The sequence below is a fragment of the Scleropages formosus genome, chromosome 11 (assembly GCF_900964775.1).
Source record: "Scleropages formosus chromosome 11, fSclFor1.1, whole genome shotgun sequence".
Lineage (NCBI taxonomy): Eukaryota > Metazoa > Chordata > Actinopteri > Osteoglossiformes > Osteoglossidae > Scleropages > Scleropages formosus.
In genome coordinates this window covers 25,767,108-25,790,592 of record NC_041816.1, presented here as the reverse complement: position 1 = coordinate 25,790,592, position 23,485 = coordinate 25,767,108, and the positions used below count along the sequence as shown (strand labels likewise).

Sequence of the window (23,485 nt, the reverse complement as noted above, 5' to 3'; positions counted from 1 at the left end):
GCATTAGTACATGAAAATAATGCTGCAGCTCTATAGTTCTTTATGTATCATAATTTTTCTGGTAATTATTTTTCCAGTAAGGATGTAAGTGCTGAATGTTTTGGTTCTCAATTGAATAGGATCCCTTTAGAAGCCCTCTGTGATATTTGCATTTTCAGTTATGCGTTGGCTGCTGCTTTTCTCTAAAAAATGTATTATGTGAAGTACAGTATATAAATACTGTAATGGTGCTGAGGGGAGCTGATACACACACACTGTCTGAAATCACTTGCCCCAAGTGGGGTTGTGGCAAACCAGAGCCTAACCTGGCAACACAGGGCACAGGGGACACACGCAGGACAGGACACCAGTCTGCTGAAAGGCACCCCAAGCAGGACTCAAACCCCCAGACCTGGCCAAGCCTGCTATGTTACCGCACCCCCTCAGGAGCTGATACACACACACACACACACTTTCTAAACCACTTGTCCCATATGGGGTTGGGGGGAGCCAGAGCCTAACCTGGCAACACAGGGCATAAGGCTGGAGGGGGGGAGGGGGCACACCCAGGACAGGATGCCAGTCTGTCGCACGGCACCCCAAGCGGGACTCGAACCCTAGACCCACCGGAGAGCAGGACCCGGTCCAACCTACTGCGCCACCACACCCCTCTACAGAGCTGATACAGCTCAATGTAAATAGTTGGTATTAGTGTCTATTTCTGTGCATAGTCTTGTGTTCTGTTCTGATTGGTTGTGGTATTGCTTATGCGTAGCTTGCCAGGGGGGGGATTCTGGGGAGTTCAAGGGGTGACCTGCTAACCATTGTGCAGGGAAGGGGGGCTTAGAGTGACCTGGGGGAACTCTCCAGTTTGCTTGAATTGTTTTGTATTGTCTAGACTGTCTTTGTCAAGAGTGCTATTGCTGTACCTAGCCAGTAAGAAGCAGTTTCTAAAAACCCTGAGTCTGTCTCTAGTAGATCCATGGAGGGGATGCTGTAATATTTGCAAGTTTGTGTTTATTTTATGAATTCAGTAGACACTTCAATGTGGAAGGCATGTCAGAAAACAATGCAAAAAGTGCACTTTACCAGCAGAAAAGGAGATTTGGATGCAGACGTGATTCTTGAATCAGTTTGTCACATGCTATCAAATAAACCAGTATACATTACACAAGTTGCAGTATGTAGAGGTGTTTATTTTAGGTTATTAAAAAAGAATAAATGTTTATTGAGCACATAGTTGGTCAGTGGAGAAATCCATCAAAGAAATGTGTTCTAAGACCCTTCTTGAAGGTAGAGAGAGATTCAGCAGTTCTAAGAGAAAGAAGGAGATTATTCCATCACATTGGAGCCATAACCACCCTTTGTGCTTTTAATTTTGGAAGCTGAAAATTGGAAGTTCAGACTTTGCCATTAATATTTTGATTTCTGTTCAGTTTTACTGGCGTTTCTGCAATTCCTGCACTTCGATCCAGATTTTTATTCGAGCAACGAATGAAGCATACGCTATGCAAATCCAGAAAGATAACCCAGAGATATAAGGCGATATAAAGGCATGAATATGAAAGAAAGATTAATTGTATACAATCAGTGAGTGTTTGGGAGAAAGAGGGCATTATGTAGGGAAGAAGAGAGAGAGCAAGGGTGGGGAGAGATTGTGAGCTGGAGATATGCAGTTGTGTACACCCAGGCTATAATATATACAGGAGATGGGGAAGCGATAAGGAAATGAAGGAAGAGGGTGCAGCTCAAATAGCAGTGACCGATGCACCTAGAGTCAGATAGATCTCCTGCTCACAGCGACTACAGAAGTGAACCTGAGAGCACCGAAGATCAACATGAGTCTGACCCTATAAGAAACTGAAGGGTCGATGATTATGTGAGCTGCAGGAATCCAATGGAACTGTTTTCTGACAGGAAGCAGCTTACAGACCTTAGGCAGCACTTGGGATGCAGAGGGAACTTGCCTGTTTGATTCACTTGAGACTTAGATCCATGGAATCAGATGAACCACAAGGCGAAGTCTACAGTCTTTACTTGCTTATTGGAATTCACTTTTAACTTGTCAGACAGTGGACTGGAAGTGTTGGTATAATGGAACATTGTTGTCAGTTATGTGAAGTATTTAGTAGAGCCGACTGTATGCAGATGATTGACAGGTGCTGGAAAATGTGTAAATAACATGCCAAATGTATATCGGATTGCTGTGAAAAGGAGACCAAAACTGACACTTTAGATAACAGGTTTTAAAAAAAACAATTTTCAAAGAGCAGAGGACTTGTCGACTCAATGAAGCAAGGTGGTTCTAGACAGAACCGGCCCCTCTCCCCGGGCCTTGATCAGTCATGGGCTGCAATTACGAGGAGTACCACACATCTCCGTCTCAACTCGTTGGACTTCTCTGATCTCTGGGACGAGGAAGACCTGGAGCTGGATAGTTCTGAGGATGATGGAGGACTGCCAGGGGAAAGTATCCATGAGACAGATGAGGAAATTCATTCTTTAGCGTCCGATCCTCCTCTACCACCCATTGCCCCTCCTCTACCTCCAGCCATCCTGCTTTCTTGCCCCAGCCCTGCTAAGGGCCGAACGCTGAGGCTCCACTGGAAGGAGCTACAGGACCTCCCTTTGCTGCCCAGGGTGACTCGTTTTGGTGCTCAAACCATTTGGGCAGGGCTGGAACCAGTTCACCTGGACACCAACAGGCTGAAGTACCTGTTTGAAAGCAAAACCAACAGCACCATCAGAACTATCCTGAAGGGACATCAGGTCAGTGAAGGGGAAGGCATTGTTATTTATTCACATTGCTGCACGCCCTCCATCTTTGTACAGTGTTACTGAGTTGTAAAATCAAGTAATTGAGAAACTACTGGTGACTGCCAGAGTGTACGTTAGTGGCTCAGTCTAGTACTGTTATGCATTGGTGGTGCATGTATACTATGTAGCTTCCCCCCTGAATGCTGTGTTAAATCTGTTGTAGTGTTGAGTGGTGTGTGCTTATAAACCCTTTTTTCCCCATTTAGAAACAGACATGCATCTCGCTGTTAGGAGTGAAACGAAGCAACATCATCACCATTGCCCTGAGCAGCCTTCCCGCTCCTCACCTCCTGCCCCCTGCCATAGTCAGCATGGACTGCTGTGTGTTGGACAGAGAGGACCTGCAGGTACGCCTCGCCGCCCCACATTACTGCTCCCTAAATTAACCAGAAATTACTTATTCATTACAGTGGGCAGTGAAACAAAACAGGGCTATTTATTTATTTATTTATTTATTTATTTATTTGATGAATTAATTGCAGCAAGTGCAACATTAGGTCACAGTGACATACAGAATATGGTAACAGAGTAAAACTGGAACTGCAATTCCAAACATAACTGAAGAAAAGGAAATTAAATTGTTTCTCAGAAGTGATCAGTTTCCATTATTCAAGTCAGCTGCCCGAAAAATTGTGAAAATAGTGGTTCATTTATATGCTGCCTGATGCATAAATCAACAGAGGTCAAATAAGGAATGACAAATGTTAATAAATTTTTACAGAGCCTTTACGGACTATACATTTAGCTGACACTTTTCTCCAAAGAAATTTACAATATTAAGTTACCTAGAGTTATTTACGCATTTGTACAGCTGGGTAAGTTCTACTAGAGCAATTTAGGGTAAGTACGGTGCTCGAGGGTACTATACCAGGATTTGAATCTGCAGCCTTTGGACCCAAAGGTAGCAATTAGAACCACTACTCTACCAGCTCCCCAATTTTTCAAACACCTATACATTACAAAATTATCACTTGATCATATAAACAAAGAACAAAATGACTTCAAAACTTAGCAGTCATTATAAAACTGCAAAGTAACAAGAAAGCTCTCTTAGTACCTCATGAAGCTCATAACCTCTAGCTGTTGATCTATTTTGTAAAGAAGTATTTGCAAGAAAAGAATGATAATCCCAATGAATCCGTGATTTCAAACAATGTGATACACAAATTGTTCAGTGGAGGCTTATGCAAAGACAGGAACTCACGAAAATCACCCTGTCTGGTGGCTCTGATGTTATTTGCACCCATTTTCATTTCTCCATGTCGAGAAAAAATGCAATTTTCCAGTCTGAATTTTTTCATCATAAGGCATTTTGTTTAACTGCAGAGATAGGCCTCTAAATCAAAACTTAAAATACAAATTACATTTCATTGTTAAAGTAGTTCTTGTAAACTGGGAAAGGTATATTCACTGATATATCTGTTAAAACTTACATTTGGGTTGAGCTTTTATCCAAAATAACATTCTACAAATTATATCAGCATGATGAACATGTCTTTACTGGTTATAGCTAAAAATTGACAATCGCATTATTCTTCTTTTTTCTCCTGTGCATAGAAGTTGCAGGCCCTAGTCCCAAGTGAAGAGGAGTTGTGCATGATCAGGGAGGCCAAATCCCAGTCTCCACACTCTCCTCTGGGTCCTGCTGAGTACTGCCTTCTTACACTGGGCAGCATCCCTCACCTGAGTGAGAGGCTTCAGCTTTGGGCTTTCACGATGGATTACGACAGCCTAGAAGGAGTGAGAAATGCATACTCTAGCCGTGCTTTGATTAATTTGCAATGTTTGGCAGGCAGGGCTACGCTTTATTTCGCTTAATTTTTTTCTTTCTGTCTCTGTATCCAGGAAATAGCTGAGCCTCTCTACAAGCTAAAGCTGGCCATGGAACAGTTAGCATCCAATCATACTTTCCGGTGTATTTTAGCGACAGTGCTAGCCATTGGCAACTTTCTCAACGGATGTAAGGTAGACTTCTCGCTCCATGCATTGATCACATGTGTCTTGGTCTGTCCTGCTCTCAATGTCTCTATGGTGTGTAAGTGTAATATTAACACAGGTGGTCCCCGACTTAGGAGGGCGCGGTGGCGCGGAGGCGCAGCGGGCTTGGCTTGGTCCTGCTCTGTGGTGGGTCTGGGGTTCAAGTCCTGCTTGGGGTGCCTTGCAATGGACTGTTGTCCCATCCTGGGTGTGTCCCCACCCCCTCCAGCCTTGCGCCCTGTATTGCCAGGTTAGCTTCCAGTTCACCACGACCGCGCTTGGGACAAGCGGTTTCAGTGTGTGTCCCCGACTTACGAAGAGGTTACGTTCCACGAAACCCATCTGAAGTTGGAAATGCATTTAATACACCTTATACACACCTCTGCGTGACAGACTGGGAGATGAGGATCGCTGTCACTGCCCAGCATTGCGAGAGAGTATCACTTGCCCAGGAAAAAATCAAAATTCAAAGTACAGTTTCTACTGAATGTCTATCGTCAGCTCACCATTGTAAATCGGGGACCACCCGTATGAACATGTTGACCTTTGTGTATCAGTGCAGTTTTTATGAGAATGTTTTGACTTTTTTCTGAAAGGCTCGTGGTTTTGAGTTGAGCTACTTGAGTAAGCTGTCCCAGGTTAGGGACACACACAGCCGCCAGCCGCTGCTGCACCATGTTTGTGTGTTACTGCTGCAGCTATACCCCCAGTCCACAGACCTGTACTCTGACATCACTGCTGTTACATGCGTTAGCAAGGTAGGTCTTTAGGGATATAAACGTGCTTGTCTCTTTCCAAACCTGAACCTTTCCACTTTGTACAAGGATTTATTGAAAAGTTTTAGACTATACCTGTCATACCAAATTTGAAAAATTGTGGCTGTAGCTACCTGTTTATCAGATCGTTGACTTAATGTCATCATTCACTCTTGAGTTACTGTCTTCAAAGTGCTTCCACCACCTGAATACCATTGTCCTCCTTGTTGTATCTTTTCCATATGTTTGATTCAACATTTCAATATCTTCTTGACCACTTTCCCTGAACTTTGCACAAAACTCAAACACACATCTTTCTCACACACTTGAAGTATCACTGCAACTGCCATTGCAGTGGGGCTTAAACTATCAACCCTTGACCTTGACTCCCCATCATGCATGCTACTTGCATTTATTTTTTAATTACTTTAATAATTTTTGTGATTTTTACTTATCATTTCTTCATTAGTGTGACTATATACAGGTCCAGACCAATCTTACCCAACTAGAATCTCACTGTAAGACATCCTGGGAGCAATTGCAAGTGCTGCAACGAGATGCGGAGCGGGGATCCTGTGGCGGTGGGGCAGAAATTGCCCTCAGAAAGCAAATCCCCAGCTTCCTGAAAGAATGTGAGGAGAGGCTCAGTGTTCTGAGGGCTGTCCATCGCAGAGTCATTAACAGGTAGTCGTGAATTAATTATTCATCTATGTCTGTAAGCACAAAGCAAAGGGTGTTTATAAGGTTAGGATCGTCGCCATGACTATAACCAGCTATAACAGTAAGGTAATATAGCCCATGAGTTAGAGAAAGATGATGACCACTTAGTTCGACGATGACTAGCAATGGATTAGTATGACTTTCTTAGTTTTTGCTGCACTGGTGATGCTTTGCTACAGTGATGCTGGTCCTTCATAGGTTCCACTCATTCCTATTGTTCCTGGGATACCCGCGTGCTTCTGTGAAGGAGACTGCTCCTGAGGACTTCTGCAAAACGGTCAGTGACTTTGCCCTGGAATATCGGACTACTCGCCAGGCGATCTTACAGCAGCGTGAGAGAGAGAAGGAGAGGCAAGGACAGAAGGTCACTACTACCCCAAGTGAAACCACTTCACAGGTGACTATGGGGTACGAGGGACCAAGGACAGAAATGGAGAACTCCAAGAGCTAAGAGAAATGTATAGTAGTTTTTCATAGGCACTAGTAACCCATAAATACAAAAATTTTGATACAGACTGGGTGCCAAGGGAACATGAAGAAACTGGGGCTCAACGATTATTTCTCTACTCATTGCATTTGTTCCACCATTAGTCATCCTCACCGCTCCTTCCTAGGAGTATCTGGAGCACTACAGGCTGCAGGAGGTCCTGAAAACACCTGAACCTGTGAGACGTGTTGATCCCGCTCTTCCTCGACACCGAAGCAAGAGGGCCAATACGCCAGGTACTTTTGTATGGAGTGCTTGCGTCTGGTGGGGAATTTTTGAAAAGGTATACTGTATGTTGAACTGAATAATGATGTTTATTTATTTTACTTTACGGAGTCTTTTCTTGGCGTGTAGTTGTAACAAATATGTTTATTGCTGAATTTTGGTGTCCAGCTCTATTGCAGAAGACAGTGTATGTTGTTGCTGATGTCATCTTCTGTTAGTGGTGCTGTTTTGTATGCTGTATAGAATATTGGTATCTGATTTTGTTGCTTTAGACAATTTGTGTTTCTTTCTTTCTGAGGCTTGTCATTTCATAGACTGAAGTGGTGAGGAGTGACAAATGTCCAGCTGTCCCCAAGTCTTGGTTTCTCAGAGCTCCAGCAGAATCAAATGGAAGAAAAGAAGAATCATCCAGGGCAAATGATGTCCACTGGGATAATAGGCAGGTTGAGAACTGTGCACTGTGAAACCCATCTCCGTGGAGCAAACACTAGGTCCATGCGGAATGCCTCCAACAGTGCGTTGCCTGGAGGCTTGGGTGGGTGCGCTCATAGTTTATTTCGTGAGGGACACTGCGAAATCCTTGAAACACCAACATGCGTGCTGCTGATTGTTCAAAAAAGCATGTAACAATCCTCATGACACTCTTCTCATCTTCCATGAACCTCTGCAACTTAAAACAGAAATACTTATACATACCAAATACATATCAATGCGCATACCTACAGCATTAACATGATCAAACAGGTAGGCAAACTTAGTTACACAAACACATACAGTAAGATACATGGGGGGATAACAATATCCACACACTTTTCACTATAGAATAGCCAAAGTTAGTTTAGATAGGTACTGTTCACCAAAACACACACAAAAGGTAATAATAATTTACATAATGCCAAGTTCGCAGGATGAGGCACTTTTTTTTTCTTTAAAAAGTTTGTTTTAAAATAATTTTTTAAGGAACTGAAAATCTTTGAAAAAAGGCAATAAAATAGGTAATCGCTTCTTCAAATTGTGTACCTTTAATATGTTTGTGTCTGATATTTTATATTTTTGTTTGCTGTCCATTTGCTGTTGTTAGGTGCTGTCGAGTCGATGTCGAGTCAACGGATAGTTGTCCTGAAAAGCGTCAAAACCGGCTAAGGATGCCCATTTAGTGTATTTTATTTGAGTGGTTAAGGATTAAACTCTGGGTCCCCAGTGGCAGTTGTGATGATGGTGGTACAATTCTACTGAAATGGGAAGTCTATGGGGGAACTCTGCTGTTGATCTGTTAAGGAGTGGAAATGCCCAAATTGTTTTAGGAAAGTGAAAAGCTGTAGAAGTGCTTTGGGTACACAAAAAATATAATTTGTCCAGCAGAATCAGTCATAACCATACAAGATTAGGCACAAAATGCATTAACCCCATCACAATTGATATCTCACACACTCGCTATCCGTAACTGCTGATCCTAATGCCGGGTCAGAAACCTACCCAGGAATCAAAAGGCATGTGGCTGGTCAGGGTATGTCTGAGGTACCCAGTCCATCACAGGGTAAAACGAGGTGTAGTATTTACATATCAGGTGTTGCTAACACACTGGATTTGACACTCATGCTTTCAAATGTAGTAATTCTTGTTACTGTATTTCTTACTTCGGGCTAAGGTTTCAGCAATATTCAAAACTGAATGCGAATATCATGGGAGAATATATATATAAAATAAAATTAAAACACCAACAAGGGCAACATCAGAGGGTAATGGGTAAATAAAGGAAATGGCTGGGCAAGGCAAGTGGGATTCTTGAAATGCAGCAGAAATATTGCTTAAATGTGCTCAGGATATCAATACTACAAAAGTCAGTTATATTGTATGTATTGATTTTCAGACTGTTGTTTCAGTGACTGCATATCCACCACAGTTCTGTTACTGGGTGCAGTACTTAGCGACCAATGATCGCCAAGGTCTTTCTGAATTTTTTAACGCTGAAACGAAGGATTTGATTGACGTTCAAATTAGCCATTAAATAAGAAGTACAGAGGGGCTGTCTGACGAGAATAGCCAATAAGAATGCCGGATGTAGGAGCTGCTCGTGACAAAGGGAGTGGCTGGTGTTTAGCGTTAAAATAGCTCGGACGCCATTTTAGAAAGGTAGTCGCCTAGGTAGCTAACGTTTGTGTTGGGAACTGATTTGAAAGACCCACGTAACACAGATCGTCGAATTTTAGTAACTTTTTAAGCATAAGCTCCTGGTGAGTATTTTGGTTCGAGAGATTTTTTTTTTTCCAGTTTTTATTTTTCTGATTTTGAGCTATCGCTGGGATTTTCATTTTTTTTGTTTTTACTGTATTTTTGTGAGGCATTCTGAATCTGTGGTGGCTGAATCTGAATGTGGCGTACATTTTGTGAAGCGGTGTTTCTCCGTGCTGGCGAGCTAGTTAGGCTCTGTGGTTTCCTACCAGCTAAACTAGCTGGCTTTTCATAGCCTCGGTTGTTTGTTTTTGTTTTGCTTTTGAATTTAACTTTTTTTTTCATTTTTATGCGGACTTTTTTTGAGAGGAGGGATCAATTAATGCAATGCGTTAGAGCAAATTTTTAAAGAAAATACCGAAGAGGGTTTTTTAATTGGCGAGAGAATCATGGACTGTCTTTTTCTCCCCCGGATTTGGATTCCGGTTTTAATGGCTTTTTTAAAAAAGAAAACGAACAAAAAACATTTTCAACGTTTGTGTTTTTCCTCGATAATTGGCTTGTTGAGTACGTAAAAAAAAAAAAAAGCCAGGTTGGTCGGCAGTTGTTGAGACTGAGTTGACTGAATTATTTACTCTGTGTTGTTTTTTTATTTTTTATTCAGTTATCTTTAGTTTTATTTGTGTTTTATAGACTTGTAGTTTTTTTTTTACACTTTTTTAATCAATTTTGGATCAGCAAGCTTTAATATTTTCTAGTCCGTTTATGATTGTGAGATTTATTATGGACATGCTGCTGCTGCTGCTGCTGCTGCTAGTAGCATCCAGAAATTAGTTTTAAACTTTTTTTTCCCCCCACTGTAACCAAATTTTGAAATCTATTTGTGGTGATTGTGCACTTGCCTTCTTTTCCAGTGTATTTGCATTGAGAAGGAGTGAATTAGCTGCATTCCCCTATATATGATATAGCTGTGGTGCCAAATGTATAATATTCCGCCTTTTTTATGTCAAATAAAGTCAATCTTAAATCTTTGCGGATGTTGCTTGTTGGGAGTAACAACCATCAGAACATTTATTCAGCAGTTTCTTCCATTGCTTCATTCATTGTTGTCCCAGTCCCACACCCTGCGGTTACTCTCTTTATCCTCTGTCCAAGTCAATAGGACCGATTGAATGAAGAATCAGTTTGTGTTACAGTGGCTGGCAAATCAATTAACATCTTATCTCCAAATGGAACGGCTTTGTTGACTGAAATCAACTGTACAGATTGCTTAGGTTTAAAATGTATTGGAAGTTTATGCATTTTAAATGTACATGTTTTGAGCTCAATATGTTGTGTAGACTCCCCTCCCCCCCTTTTTTTTTATGTGGGTGATGCATACAGTATGATGTCAGTTTGAACTAGTTCACATGTATGTTACAACTGATCATGTTGCAGTTTTCATACAATGAGACATTGCTGTGGCTTGGTGTACTTAATTGAAGAGAAGGCATTGCAAGTGTACTTTTACACACTTACAGGTCATCCAAACCAAAAGTGACCAGATGTGGGAGAGAAATTGCTGTACATTGGTGACGTTTTGTCCACAACTGATGGATTCTTAACCAAAACTCTTTGCTGTCCCTCCCCTCCCCATTGAAGACTCTATTATGTGCTGGAAAGCCAGGCCCAGTGGTATTGCCAGTTTGGCAACCACTAAACCACAGTCTCATCCCTCCCACTTTTTGGCCACAATTGGATTAAAATCTGGTCACTTGAATTTGGCCTGGATGGCCGTATGTTATATTTAAAAAGTGCAGATGACATCTAGTGGATAATCCCCTTTCCCCCCTCAGTCAAAATTCATTGTCACCCTCATTACTTTCTAATTCCAATTTTTCCCTTTTATTTTCTCAGTTTTTGCAGAAGCTTTTTTGAACACCGGAGACCAGTAAGTTATTTTTTCAATTTTTTCCCCTCCACATTCACATAAACCTGGTAGTTCATGCATTTATTTTTAATCTACAGAATGTTTTTCTGAAGAAATTTCTTGCTATTTTTATGTGGCCTTTTTTCTCAAATGAACAGTCATGATTTTTCCTTCTAAATTTTATTGGCCTTACACATGAGCCACGTTTTAAAGCATTTCAATAATTTTAATTTACAGCAGTGATAGTCTTAGTCATTGCTGGTAATAAATTATGTAGTATTTCAGCTAAATTAATCTGCCTTTGAGATTTTGTCTGAATCATATACTTTTCAACTTGTTAAACCAGCTGAACCACCTGAGCTTTAAGTTTTAATATCATTGATATTTTTAAAGTTCAATTTAATAATACAGATTTTTGAAATTTAAATTGAGTTTTGGTTTTTTAGTCATTTAGTTCAAAGGCTACAGCCATTCCATTTAAGTATAGTTTAAAAAAAAAAAAAAGATTTAATGAACACATTGAAATTATACATTTCCGTGCTGGAATACAGTTATTCCTTTAACATTAATTTGTTCACTGACAGAATGGCAATTCTTGGCTAATTTTATAGTGCAGTTTCAACAGTGTCACAGAATAAAAGCAGAAATCAGGAAAACCAGTATACCTTTTGGCCCACTAGGACCAAGGTTGTCTGGCTAAATTTACTTTGTTCAGCACTCATGAGAATAAGACCTTGAGAAACATTTTATGAGATCGTTTTTGAACAAGATACAGCTGAAGTTGCTTGAGGATCTAGTTGCAAAGTGGGTTATTTTTTTGAATGCATAGAAGGATCTCGAAGATGTGAAGTGATCATCGTAATATGGCAGCACTTGCTGCGCTTGGAGTACAAGGTTTGGCAATTGGGGTATTTCATTGCTCAACCTCTAGCTGCCTTCATACACCAGCCCAAACTAATGCATCAGTGACTGCAATGATCTTTCTATAACATCTTTTATTTCACTGACAGCTGTGCAGTTCCAAAGTATAACTGCTTGGTGTTACCAAGTTGGAGGAACTATGCTGTCAAAGTGCTACAAATGTTATAACACACCTCAGGAGACCCCCAGTAACAAACACCAAAGAAACTACCAAATTAATCAACGAATAAAGTGCTTTGGTCCGTTCCCCATCGGTTGTCTGCAAACATATGTTGAAAAGTCCTTGTAAATATTAAGTGTTTTAACCATTAGCCCAACATTTCTGTGCCCTTCAGTGCTAATTCCCTCATGAGGATCTTGCATCTTCTTCTCAACAACTTGTAAATCACTTGACTCGTATCCCACACTGGTGCTCTGTTGAAAGGCCCCAGAGAAACACAAGTGCCCATCTTTACCTGCCCTTTTCAAAAGTGTTTATCCCCAGCAAAATGTAAAATTATCTGATTACTAAATCATGCATACAGTACCCTCTTTGGCACTGCCTAATTTTACATGACTTCCACTAGCTGCTGATGTAAGTGGGGTGGGTTAAGAGTGAGTTTGGAACCTGTTCTGAGCTTGGACTAGAGGCCCAGTCCCTAGTTTGCCTCCACAAAAATATATTTCAGCCTGTTTTGTCATTAGTGCAAGTACATTTTAATGTACTCTTACCCCTTGATGTCTGCTCAGTACAAAATGTATTAAAAAAGGTCTTAAAACTCATCTCTTCTGGACTCAACTTCACCCATGATCTAAGTTCATGTAAGGTGTACATAATCAATCCTTTACAGAGCCACTCCTGCAACGTAACAAATGTTTATATGTATCTCAAAAAAAAAAAAAAAAAACTGCTACGAATGTCGTTAGGAAGCAGTGATATTATGATAAAGTTTTATGCAACTACTTGTATGATGAATGTTGGTGCATGTGGTGAAGGAAACAAACTACTTAATCACACATCTGCAGCTATGTCTCTTTCTCCTAAGGTAATGCACAGATTGTATTTTCTGTGATGTCGCTTTGGAGAAAAGCATCTGCTAAATGAATAAATGAAAATATTGTAGCTACACATGAGCTTCAAGCTTCTGCATCAAGGTAGACCAGTTACCAAATGCACAACTAGAGCTATTACTGAATTTAATTCCCCCCCCCACAATGCTACGGAAGTGATATAACTTTGGATGTAGCAGCTAAACAAGGTTCCTTAAGAGTTTATATTTGGAGGATGGTACAAGTGTTTATTAGTCTCTAGCCTTAATGAAGATGGAAGATAAAGTGCATGGGCAGGATTCCCAAATGCTGCTGTACTAGTTTACTGCAGCAAAGGAGTTGCACATCTACAGCACACCTGAGCTTAAAAGTAGCAACACAAAGACTTCGTCCCAAAGTGAACCAGCTAAAGAAATGGAGTTTAATTTTTCCGTCCGAGCTACAGTACTGCTGAGATCAACTGTGTGGACGTGTCTTGCTCAGGGGTAAGGCAATTAAAAACAGGCTCAGCTTTTATACTAAGAAGCCAAATTACTGCTTTAATAAGTGTAACTTGCAAAGTAGGGGCAGGGTGAGAAGAGTGAAGCGTGCTCCTCACACTAGTCACATACCCTACATCCCAAAGGAAAATTTGTCAAAAATGGCTCCAACCTCTTTATGCTTGTCTCTGTAGATCATCCTTAGACAGAAATTTTCAACTCGGATTCCAGTTTGTCTTTTGCTTTGGGTTTATATATCATTTAAAAATAACTGAACAAAGGCATAAAGGTGAAGGATGACATCAGTCTCATCACATGGGAGCTATAGGTCCAGCAATGGTTACATAAACCCTAGTTACTGACTTTGTGCCACTGTGATCTCAAAGTCTCCAGTGACCATATTTATGTAGTATTTAAATGCACCCATTCCTCACATAATAGTAATACATTTGCATTACATTCTCATTAATTCATTTAACTGACACTTTCCTCCAAACTGATATCTCACAGAGGGCTATTTGTAAAATCACCTTGTTATTTGAATTCTTTTTTGGGGATCTAATTACCATGATTGGGAAAAAGTAATTGGTTCCTTAATGAAAAATTCTATCTAAAAAGAATTGAAATCATACCTGTTATTCAGTTTAGATTTCAGACTTACCTTTAAGTGATTGACATTGAACGTGACAAAGTGCGTAGTTGGAGGAAAATAGCCACACTAGCACCAGTGCGGGTAAAAAAAACCTTTCTTGGGTTGAATCTCTATTCCACAGTTCTTGATGCGAGCTGTTGAAGGGGAATAAAATACCTCTTGTGGAAGGGAAATGACTTCATGATGCTCAGAAATGCCATTCATCTAAACATTAAGTCCCTTGTATGGAAGAAATGAGCGTATATCTTCGTGAGACTTGAGAAATGATGAGAGCACACCTAAAGCTTACTGAAAAACTTTTTGTGAGGGATGCGAAAGACAGAAGGCTTTCCCGCCGAAATGCATCCCTCCCCAAAAAGAATTTTTCAGTAATTTATCTTTAAAACGGGGGTTTTAAACACCAAACCCCCTTTCTTTCCTTATTTTACTCCAAGTTGAGTGCATCTTTTTTTTCGTAAGCATAGAAGCAGTTTTGCGTCGTACGTGATCGTTACATGATGTTGCAGTGAACCGAATGGCTAGAGGTGGTTAGAGCACAGTTAGCTTGAGCACTGCATTAGTCCTCTTTCCATCAAAGAAGGGAATTTGTGCTCAAATCATTTTTTATAGAGAACATTTGTAAAATGGAAAACCTTTTCAATAGTTCCTAGCCCACAAAATGTTACCCCAGTTTTTTGCCTTTTTGCTAAAAGATGTTACAAAAATACAGTGGTAAATTGTGTGTTGTCAGAATTAATACGGGCTCTTAAATTCAATGTTCGCAAAATAATTGTCATAAAAGGGCTTTTTCCCCCTTGTTATTGCTTTTCATATTTTTTAATATAAAAAAAGATGAATCGATGTTGCCTTACCAACTTTTTAAACACCATACCAAACAACAAAAAAAAACTGCTGAATTAAAAAAAATTCAAAGTAATAGAATTGTTCAGCAGGTCACACTTAATCATAAGATGCTAAAGGTTACAGCATGTTGTGGATTATTCCGGAGAGTGACGAAGTGAATCATTCTGCAGATGATGGCAGAGGCGCTAAAGAACTGACAAAGGTGACAAGCTCTTTCTGTCAAACATCCATGGGACAAGTAATGTCTTAGAATTCTTTACAAACTTCTCTGTGTTTTCTTCCAAGGCTCAGACGTTCTCTCTGTAAAACACAAATTCTCCCAAGTTGGATATAAATTCTCACAAATACTAAAATGTATAACAAATATTTCAGTACCAAGGAATGGCTTTGTTTTAATAATTTGGTCACAGGACAAAAAATAAGCAGCATCTCAAATCTCCAGCACTCAGATTTGAGGTTCGGAATGCTTATAGTTTGTCACGCTTGCAGTAAGTTTGAAAGCGTAACCCACAGAGTAGACAGCCTCATTGGTTCACTGGTACCTGGACTTGGATTTATACAATACAAATATTAATCTTCCTGTAATCATTTCACCACAATAGTATATACTCGAGAGCCAACATTTTGGTCCAGATGGCAGTGTGGTGTGACTGTCCTTTCTCCTTTATTTCTAATATTCTAATACGTTCTAAATACCATATCACATGCAGCAGGATGCAGGCCTTTCAAAGCAGGTGGCAGCTGCTGTGTCATCGTTGTTTGACTGCTGTGATGTGTTGCATATTGCTGTTGTGATGGCATCACTCAGCTGTGTCTCCTGCTCTCTGATTTCTTCCTTCCACCCTACTTGACCTGACCGTGGCAGTTTTCTGCCTACGAGGAGCAGCCCGATGGCCAGCAACGTGACAAACAAGACCGACCCACGCTCGCTTAATTCGAGGGTCTTCATCGGGAACCTCAACACGCTCCTGGTGACCAAGGCCGACGTGGAGGCCATCTTCAGCAAGTACGGCAAGATCGTGGGCTGCTCCGTGCACAAGGGCTACGCCTTTGTGCAGTATGCCAACGAGAGGAACGCACGCGCCGCTGTGGCAGGGGAGGACGGCCGCATGATCGTGGGTCAAGTGTTGGGTAAGCATCCCCTCCCCCAGCTGGTGAAGAGAAAGCCCAGGCTGGGTGTTTATTCACTCTAGATGATCCCATAGTGTTTAAAGCCACTTCTTTCTGTCTAAAGAACCCATATTTGAATCCCAGCTTCTGCTGTAGTACTCTTGAGCAAGGTACTTGTCATAAGTTGGTCCAGTAAAACTAAAATAAATTCTCAGTTGTATAAATGGGTAAATCATTGTAAGCAGCTTTGGGGAAATGTATTAGCTAAATAAATAAATTTAAATGTTGACAACTTGAGTGATCCATACATCTTAATTATCTTGTCCCCAGACCTGGTTTGGGATCAGATGAGGTACACTTTCTCCCCTTTGGTTGTGAATGGTTAAGGACCAAATTTTCAACGATGTGAAGTTTGTCTCATTTTTTTCCCCCCTTGCATTTTGCTGAAATGTGTTTGTGGTGGAGGCATACTGATAGGTTTTGTACTCAATACACTAGGTGGCAGTAGACTGCAGAGAACTGGTGAACTTTATTCCATTGTCTACAGATTGGACCTCTTGCCCCTTTTGGTAATCGTAGTGAGAAGAGGTGCACTGTTTACATTTATAAAAATGTTTATTCGTTTAGCAGACGCTATGTAGTGTTATCAGCGCACACCTTATTCACCCAAGATAATTTACAAATGTTACATGTGCTACTTACATTGAGTCAGCCATCTATACACCAGTGAAATATTTTCTCCCTGCCAATGGCACAGATACATACACACTATGGGTAATTTTAGAGTCACCAGTCCCCCTGAAGTTATTGTGGAAACAAACGTGGAGTTCATAAAGTTGAGAGAAGACAACAGATGAGCATGTTTATGAATGGTAACAGTCAACACACACGCACACACATTTTCAGAACCGCTTGTCCCATACGGGGTCACGGGGAACCGGAGCCTACCCGGCAACACAGGGCGTAGGGCCGGAGGGGGAGGGGACACACCCAGGACGGGACGCCAGTCCGCCGCAAGGCGCCGCAAGGCACCCCAAGCGGGACTCGAACCCCAGACCTACCGGAAAGCAGGACCGTGGTCCAACCCACCACACCACCGCGCCCCCCAGTAAGGGATCAAACCTGAGTAGGATGAGACAATGTTTTTTTTAAGTATGGTAATTCCAGTATAGCTTGTTTTTGATAATGTTTTACAGTTTTATTGCAGCTGTATCTGAGGTGTTTGCATACCCTAAACCAGTAATAAATCAAATGATTACTGTATTAAGTCTTGGATTGCAATGTAGTGATAAATCTGTATTTATGAACACATTAAGAGATCTTTATTCATTTAGCTGACTCCATCCATCCAAGCAATTTACAATGTTAAGGTTACTACAGTTGTTTACCCATTTATGCAGCTGAGTAATTTTACTGGAGTAATTTTGAGTAAGTTGAAGGGTTCTACAGCTAGAGACAGTTTGAACCTGTGACCTTTGGATCAAAAGGCAGTAACTCTAACCGCTATGCTACCAGCTGTCTTGCACAAACTGTCTTAAGGTCCCAATGTTGTCCATAAGTCAAGGAGCTTTTGTAGTGGCACTGAGAGTGGGTGCTCTGGCCTCAGTTGGTTACCGTGTTGGATGGGGGTAGAGTGGAGTGAAGGTGTAAGCCTGCTCTCCTCATACACGCAGTCAAATCTCCATCATCCTCTAAAAGCATTTGCTCATAGCTTTGGCATCCATTCATAATATAACCCACAGATATTAACTTGGCTGGTGAACCCAAGCCTCACCGATCGAAGACTGCCAAGCGCTCTGCAGGGGACATATACAGGTCCGTCTTCTCTCTCCCCTCTTCTGTTGTTAGTGTATACATAGTGCTGGTACCCTGCACTTGTAAACTAAGCCCATCTGTGAAATTGTTCTGAAAAGATCAGTAAATCAAAATTTTTGCTTTCTTATTTTCCACTCTTTTTATCTCTTTCCCCACAGTTCCTCTTTTGATCTCGATTACGACTTTCAGAGGGACTATTATGACAGGTATGTCAGCGTGTATGTGTGTATATGTATGTCTTTGTTTTTCTCTCGCTGTTTACCTTGTCCTTCTATGTGATCTTTTCTTTTCAGGATGTACTCATATCCATCACGGGTGCCCCCTCCACCGCCACCCCTGTCCCGAGCTGTGATCCCGTCCAAACGCCCGCGGGTCAGTACCAGTGGTGGTGGGGGCCGTCGAACCAAGAGCGGCTTCTCCTCTTCCTCCAAGAGCAGTCAGAGGATCTCATCGTCCTCTTCCTCCTCCCGTGCTGGTGGGTATCTGCTCCTGCCTGTTTCAGTATCCTGTAGAGTGTGTGTATTGTTGGGGACTTGACTTTTGCTCTCACATTGGTGCAGAGGCTCTTAACCTACTCTAAGCAGTGCTCCCCTTTATGAATCCGATGAAAGCTGAGGACTCTTATAGAAAGAAGTCAATAAATTCAGATAAAATATTGCACTGAAAATCATTTACCTTTGCATAAAATTGTCATAAGTCATGGTAGCATAGTAATATTTTTTCCTGCTTTAATTTAGTTACCGTTACTTCGAAAGTAAGCCTATGCTTCATGGACCATGAAGGGTTCCATGGACTCCAGATTAAAAACCACTGTATTAGAATTAGCACTCTAAATCATTAGCATATGTATAAAGTAGTGTTATTATTTTGTTACCTTAAGTCCAATTTCTTCCCATTCTAGTACGAGCAGAGGATCTGCAGACCATAAAGAGAGAGCTGACACAGATCAAACACAAGGTGGATTACCTGCTTGAGAGCTTGGAGCGAATGGAAAAAGACCACTGCAAAAAGTCGGGTATGTAAACAGAATACAGAAATTCTGATTCATCCATTCCTGAAAATGGGGCGAACAATGAAATTTGATATCAAAAGCCTATTTCCCATTTAAATGGGAAAAGTAATATAAATGTGTTCCCAGCCCATTGAAAATGCCAATCCAGTTTTACCAAATATCACTAAAACCCATGATTTCAGCATGGTATAAAACACTTGATTGTCATGTACTTGATGACATCATTAATGGGTATGTCTCTAGGTGGTATGTTTCAGAAAGTAATTGTTTTCCATATATTTAATAGACAGCAACAAACATTCAACAGTGAAATTTGTTTAAATTTTTATGCAGCTTACTGTAATGAATTGCTATTGCTGTACGAACTAAGAGACCAGTTGAGTGTTACTTGTGGTGGGTGGAGGAGTCTTGGCAGTCATTCTTGTACTGCAACTGCACAAACGTGTGGAAACATAGCAAAGATAAGACAGCGAAGGAACAGGAAGCAACTCATGGTGCGCCAGCTGAAGTCCTACACTTCCACTTCACTTGCACAACTTGTGACTTTCAAATTTTTTTTTGGACAGACTTCAAATTACTGAGTTATGAAAATTGCTGCGAATATACTGAGTTCCAGAAATCATTAATTGGGTATCAAAAGCCAGGAGCTGTTAAATTTTATTAATTGAGAGATTCCTGTATTAGCAAAACCACAGCAGGACTGTAGGTGGCGCACGGTAGTCACAGCTTACATGGGGACTGGGGGATGAACTTCTGTGAAGCCAAAATGATATGTTTGCAATATAAACCTTATGGGAACTGGCATCATAAGCTTACACTTACACAAAACAATAATAAACATGTCTATGACAAATTGTAATTACTCATGAAATAAGAACCTGTAAAATGTGAAGCACCAGCACATTTGCGAAAACAAGTGTGAACCAAGAGAGTGAGATATGTGCTGTGGGGGGGATGAGTCATCTGGGAGATGGTTAATGTTGGACCACCAGGTAGTATTACTCACGTGCAATTTCAGCTTTTGCATATTTTCTTATAAATCAGAAATGGTTGCACTGTACAGACTTCACACACAGAATTCCCATGTCTCTTCCCTTCACTGCCCATCCACCACCTCTGGCAGAAGGGAAGAGTTTGAAGTCGGAACCGGGAGAGATGTCCTCCCTGCAGCACTCCAGCAGTTCCAGCAGCAAGAAGGATGACAGCAGCAAAAGGGAGAGAGAGCGGGAGGCGCAGGAGCTGAATGACTCCGAAGAAGAGGGGGACCTGCTGGAGGAGGAGGAGGAGGTGAGGAAGGCTGAGAAGTTACTGTGGAATGTGTGTGCACGCGTGGGTGAGTGATATAGAGGAGCAGGAAGGAGGTGGGAGACGGGAGTGTCCCTTTGCACCCGTGTCTTTTACGAACATTCAGACTCCACTGTTGCTCCAGGTGAAGAGTCGCGAGAGGGAAGACGACAACGACGATGAGGAGGAAGAGGGGGAACAGGAGGAGGGAGAGGACGACGGCGACAGTGCTAATGGAGACGACGACTCGTAGATACGGCGAGATAGACTGTTGCCCACGCACGCAAACACACACGTCCTCACACTGCAGTCATTCTCAGAATGCTCAGCACGCAGGAATAACACACGGCACCAACACTACCAGTGCAAATACTCTAAGGTCAGATGTGGTTTTTTTTTTTTTTTTTTTATACCCCCCTCCCTGATTTTGCACACCTGTGTCACCTGTGGACACACTTCACTGATCAGTGTGGTACCAGCTGTACTAAATCTGCAGCATCTCATCCATTCATCCTCACTCAACCCTGCTGCTCCTCTTAGATTTATGTCCCATTTCTCTCCTGCTTTTAGTTAGGTTTGTCCATGTGTGCACTTGCCAGCCCTCTGTCCGCTGCGCAAGGTGAGCTTTGTTGTACTCTGCTGAACGAGGACTGGTTACTACAGGGACATCTTCAGCGATGTGCTGCAGTAGCTTTTCTTGACCAGCATGTGGCAGTGAGAGAGCGGCTGTATTTGTTTACTGTGTTTAAGGAAAATGATGATATTTGCTACGGTTAAACTTTCTTGCATTTAGGTGAACAGTAGTGAACAGATGGAGATCGGATATATGATGATAAAACGATTGCTAGTTTAGATTTTGTGCTCTTGTACAGAGAAAAGTTCAAGGTAAGCTTAGGAAAAGTTCCAGATTCACTCTATAATGCAGTAATTCAGTGTGTGTGTGTGTGTGTGTGTGTGTTTTTTTTGTTTAGTTTTGTTTTTATTCCTTTTATTTTGTCCTGAGTGTAAAAATAAATTTCAGTAAGTTTTCCTACTTAAGTGTTTGTGACTGACTTGCATGTGCCCTATGAGTGTGTGTGTGTGTGTTATCAGGCACATGCTGTGTACTGATGGGAGGGACCTGGAGCTGCGCGATAAAGCTGTTTGCACACACTGATGGGACAGACCAGGGAGCGCGGGACACATTCCACATTTGCCAAGTTCAGTGCTTGTTTAAACTTGGCATGTTTATAAGAGGCTGTTTCTGTGAGAAATGGGGAGTGTTTGGGGTATGGTTAATTCTCTGTGGGGCTCAGCAGCGGGAGGGCTGGGGAGGGTGTGGATGGAATATACAAGTCATGAGAAACGGAGGTGGAGAGAAATGGTAAAATCAGGAAAACGGGAGGGATTCTGTAGCCTCTGATATGAAGAGGGAGGGGGGAGCTGTAGCATTTGCGGTGATTTATGAGTGTGTCCCAAGGCACAGCAGCTGGGGTGTGTGTGTGGGGTGGGGTGGGGTGGGGGGATCTGGCAGTAACAGGGGCTTTTGTGCTGCGGCGAGGCCTGTTGGATCTACAGTGTGAAGCAGCAAATCTGCTGGCGGGGAGGGAAGGAGGGCAGGGGGCTGCAGAGAGAGGGGCTCTTTGTGTGAGTGTGTCAGAGGAGCTGGTGCCAGGAGAACCAGCGCTTCCTTCCTCTCTCTCCTTCCCCACAGTGTGTGCACCACGGCCCCCTGAGGGGGACACTCGACTTGTTTTGTATTCCTCTGCCGCGGTCTCGCATCTATCCTTTTTATTTCGCTCTCCTTTCAGCAATTCTTCACCCCTCCCCCCCATAACGTGTGATATTTATTTCTGCCCTCCCTGCCCTTTCCAGCTCATTGTCTCCTCCTTCATGTACACATCTACCAGTTTATTTTTATGCTTCTGAGTTTTCTAGAAATAATGATGGCTTTGTTGTTGTGTGTGTGCGCGCGTGTGTGCAAGCGTTGACATCACAGCAACTGGAGTGCTAAAGTAGGTCAGCGCAACTCTGATGTCACTCCCCGTGGAATTGCTTCTCAGCCAATCAAGTGCAGACACTCCTGTGCCCCGCCCACAGGAAGAGACTCCTCCCACTTGATGGAATTCTGTGTCTTGCACCCATTTTCTTTTATTTTTATTTCTTTAAGTGGGGGAAAGAAAAAAGACCCTCATCACGCAAACTTAAGTGCTCCATACAGCAGGAGCAGCCGTACCACACGCATACATGAAATATGCAGACATGTTTATATAAACTTTCCACATGCCGTCAAGAATATAAACACAGGTGTCCCTCAGCTTCCATACATGAAGTATGAAATGTGTATGAAGTGCTGGGCTCTCACTGCTGCATATCAGCTGGACAGAAATGCATTGCTGCTGAAAGAGGCATTAGAGTATTTATTAAACATGAGCATTTCTCTTTAGAAAGGATGTACTCATTTTTACTTTGTTTTACCTTTGAGATGTGCCGATCAACATCATGCATAACAAGACAGGTTTGAGGTTCACTGTTACGACTCTTGTTTTAAATTCAAATCTATTGCGTTACATGGGACACACAGTTCTGCTGTTTTAGATGCGCTGCAAAATGTTGTATGACCTCTTTTTACAGTGGGATGATTAAAAAAAAAATAATTTGAAGATGGATAGTGTGCTTTAAATTTTCCAGAGTTTTCGAGTTAGTCTGCAGACCAACACAGGCCTGTTGTCACATCTTCAGCTGCTGGTTAGCCCCATGTTTTCTCTGTTACATAAAATGTTATACTGTACATTTAATTTGTCTTATTTGTGAAACAGAATAAATAAAACGAATGATTGCATTTAATATTTTTCAGACCTCTTCTGTAAGAGAATTTGTCTTGGGGGAAGGGAAGTATATGGATTTGCCACCATGAAGGTTTGGAAATTATGAGGTTATGAAAAACTACATTGATTTTATTGTAATAAGTAACACGAGAAAACGAGCTTCACAGAGCTGTGCATCCAGGCCACATTCGCTGCGTGTCTGTGTTCCATCTGACAAATCGGATCACGCATTTTTTTTTTTAAGAATTAAGATTTTTGAACACTTCCTTCATTCCTAAATTCCACTTCGGTCCTAAGATGACTCGTCCACTGTGTTCGCAGCTCCTGCTCAGCGTTGTCAGCCCACACACTTCGTGATGCCTGAACTTTGCTGTACTGTGTGTCCAAGGCACTGATGTTCTGTCCTCTTCCAGTTTAATATCACTGTACCTAGAGCAAAAATTTCAAGAATATCTTCCTGACTACTCCCCCATCCTGCTCAGACACTGTTGG

The 23,485-nt window shown here is 41.7% G+C and overlaps 2 protein-coding genes across 5 annotated transcripts; both read left to right on the top strand.

The window, feature by feature from the left end:
• Positions 1-1,776: 1,776 nt before the first annotated feature.
• LOC108941028 (FH1/FH2 domain-containing protein 1) lies at positions 1,777-7,821 on the top strand. Of its 2 annotated transcripts, none has more exons than XM_018763465.2 (9): positions 1,777-2,748; positions 3,003-3,143; positions 4,354-4,536; positions 4,642-4,761; positions 5,370-5,531; positions 5,998-6,212; positions 6,447-6,525; positions 6,863-6,971; positions 7,259-7,821. In XM_018763465.2, the coding sequence occupies exons 1-9, from the start codon at positions 2,269-2,271 to the stop codon at positions 7,285-7,287; spliced, it is 1,518 nt and encodes a 505-aa protein (XP_018618981.1). In that variant the 5' UTR covers positions 1,777-2,268; the 3' UTR covers positions 7,288-7,821. The 2 variants fall into 2 exon arrangements, with proteins under 2 accessions (XP_018618981.1, XP_018618980.1); XM_018763464.2 differs by having other exon boundaries at positions 6,447-6,645.
• Positions 7,822-9,084: 1,263 nt separating this feature from the next.
• LOC108941249 (heterogeneous nuclear ribonucleoprotein C) lies at positions 9,085-21,681 on the top strand. Of its 3 annotated transcripts, none has more exons than XM_029256326.1 (9): positions 9,085-9,194; positions 11,029-11,062; positions 15,831-16,096; positions 17,818-17,890; positions 18,049-18,096; positions 18,184-18,365; positions 18,792-18,905; positions 20,029-20,189; positions 20,332-21,681. In XM_029256326.1, the coding sequence occupies exons 3-9, from the start codon at positions 15,856-15,858 to the stop codon at positions 20,437-20,439; spliced, it is 927 nt and encodes a 308-aa protein (XP_029112159.1). In that variant the 5' UTR covers positions 9,085-9,194; positions 11,029-11,062; positions 15,831-15,855; the 3' UTR covers positions 20,440-21,681. The 3 variants fall into 3 exon arrangements, with proteins under 3 accessions (XP_029112159.1, XP_029112158.1, XP_018619462.1); XM_029256325.1 differs by having other exon boundaries at positions 20,026-20,189; XM_018763946.2 differs by lacking the exon at positions 20,332-21,681 and having other exon boundaries at positions 19,947-20,179.
• Positions 21,682-23,485: the final 1,804 nt, after the last annotated feature.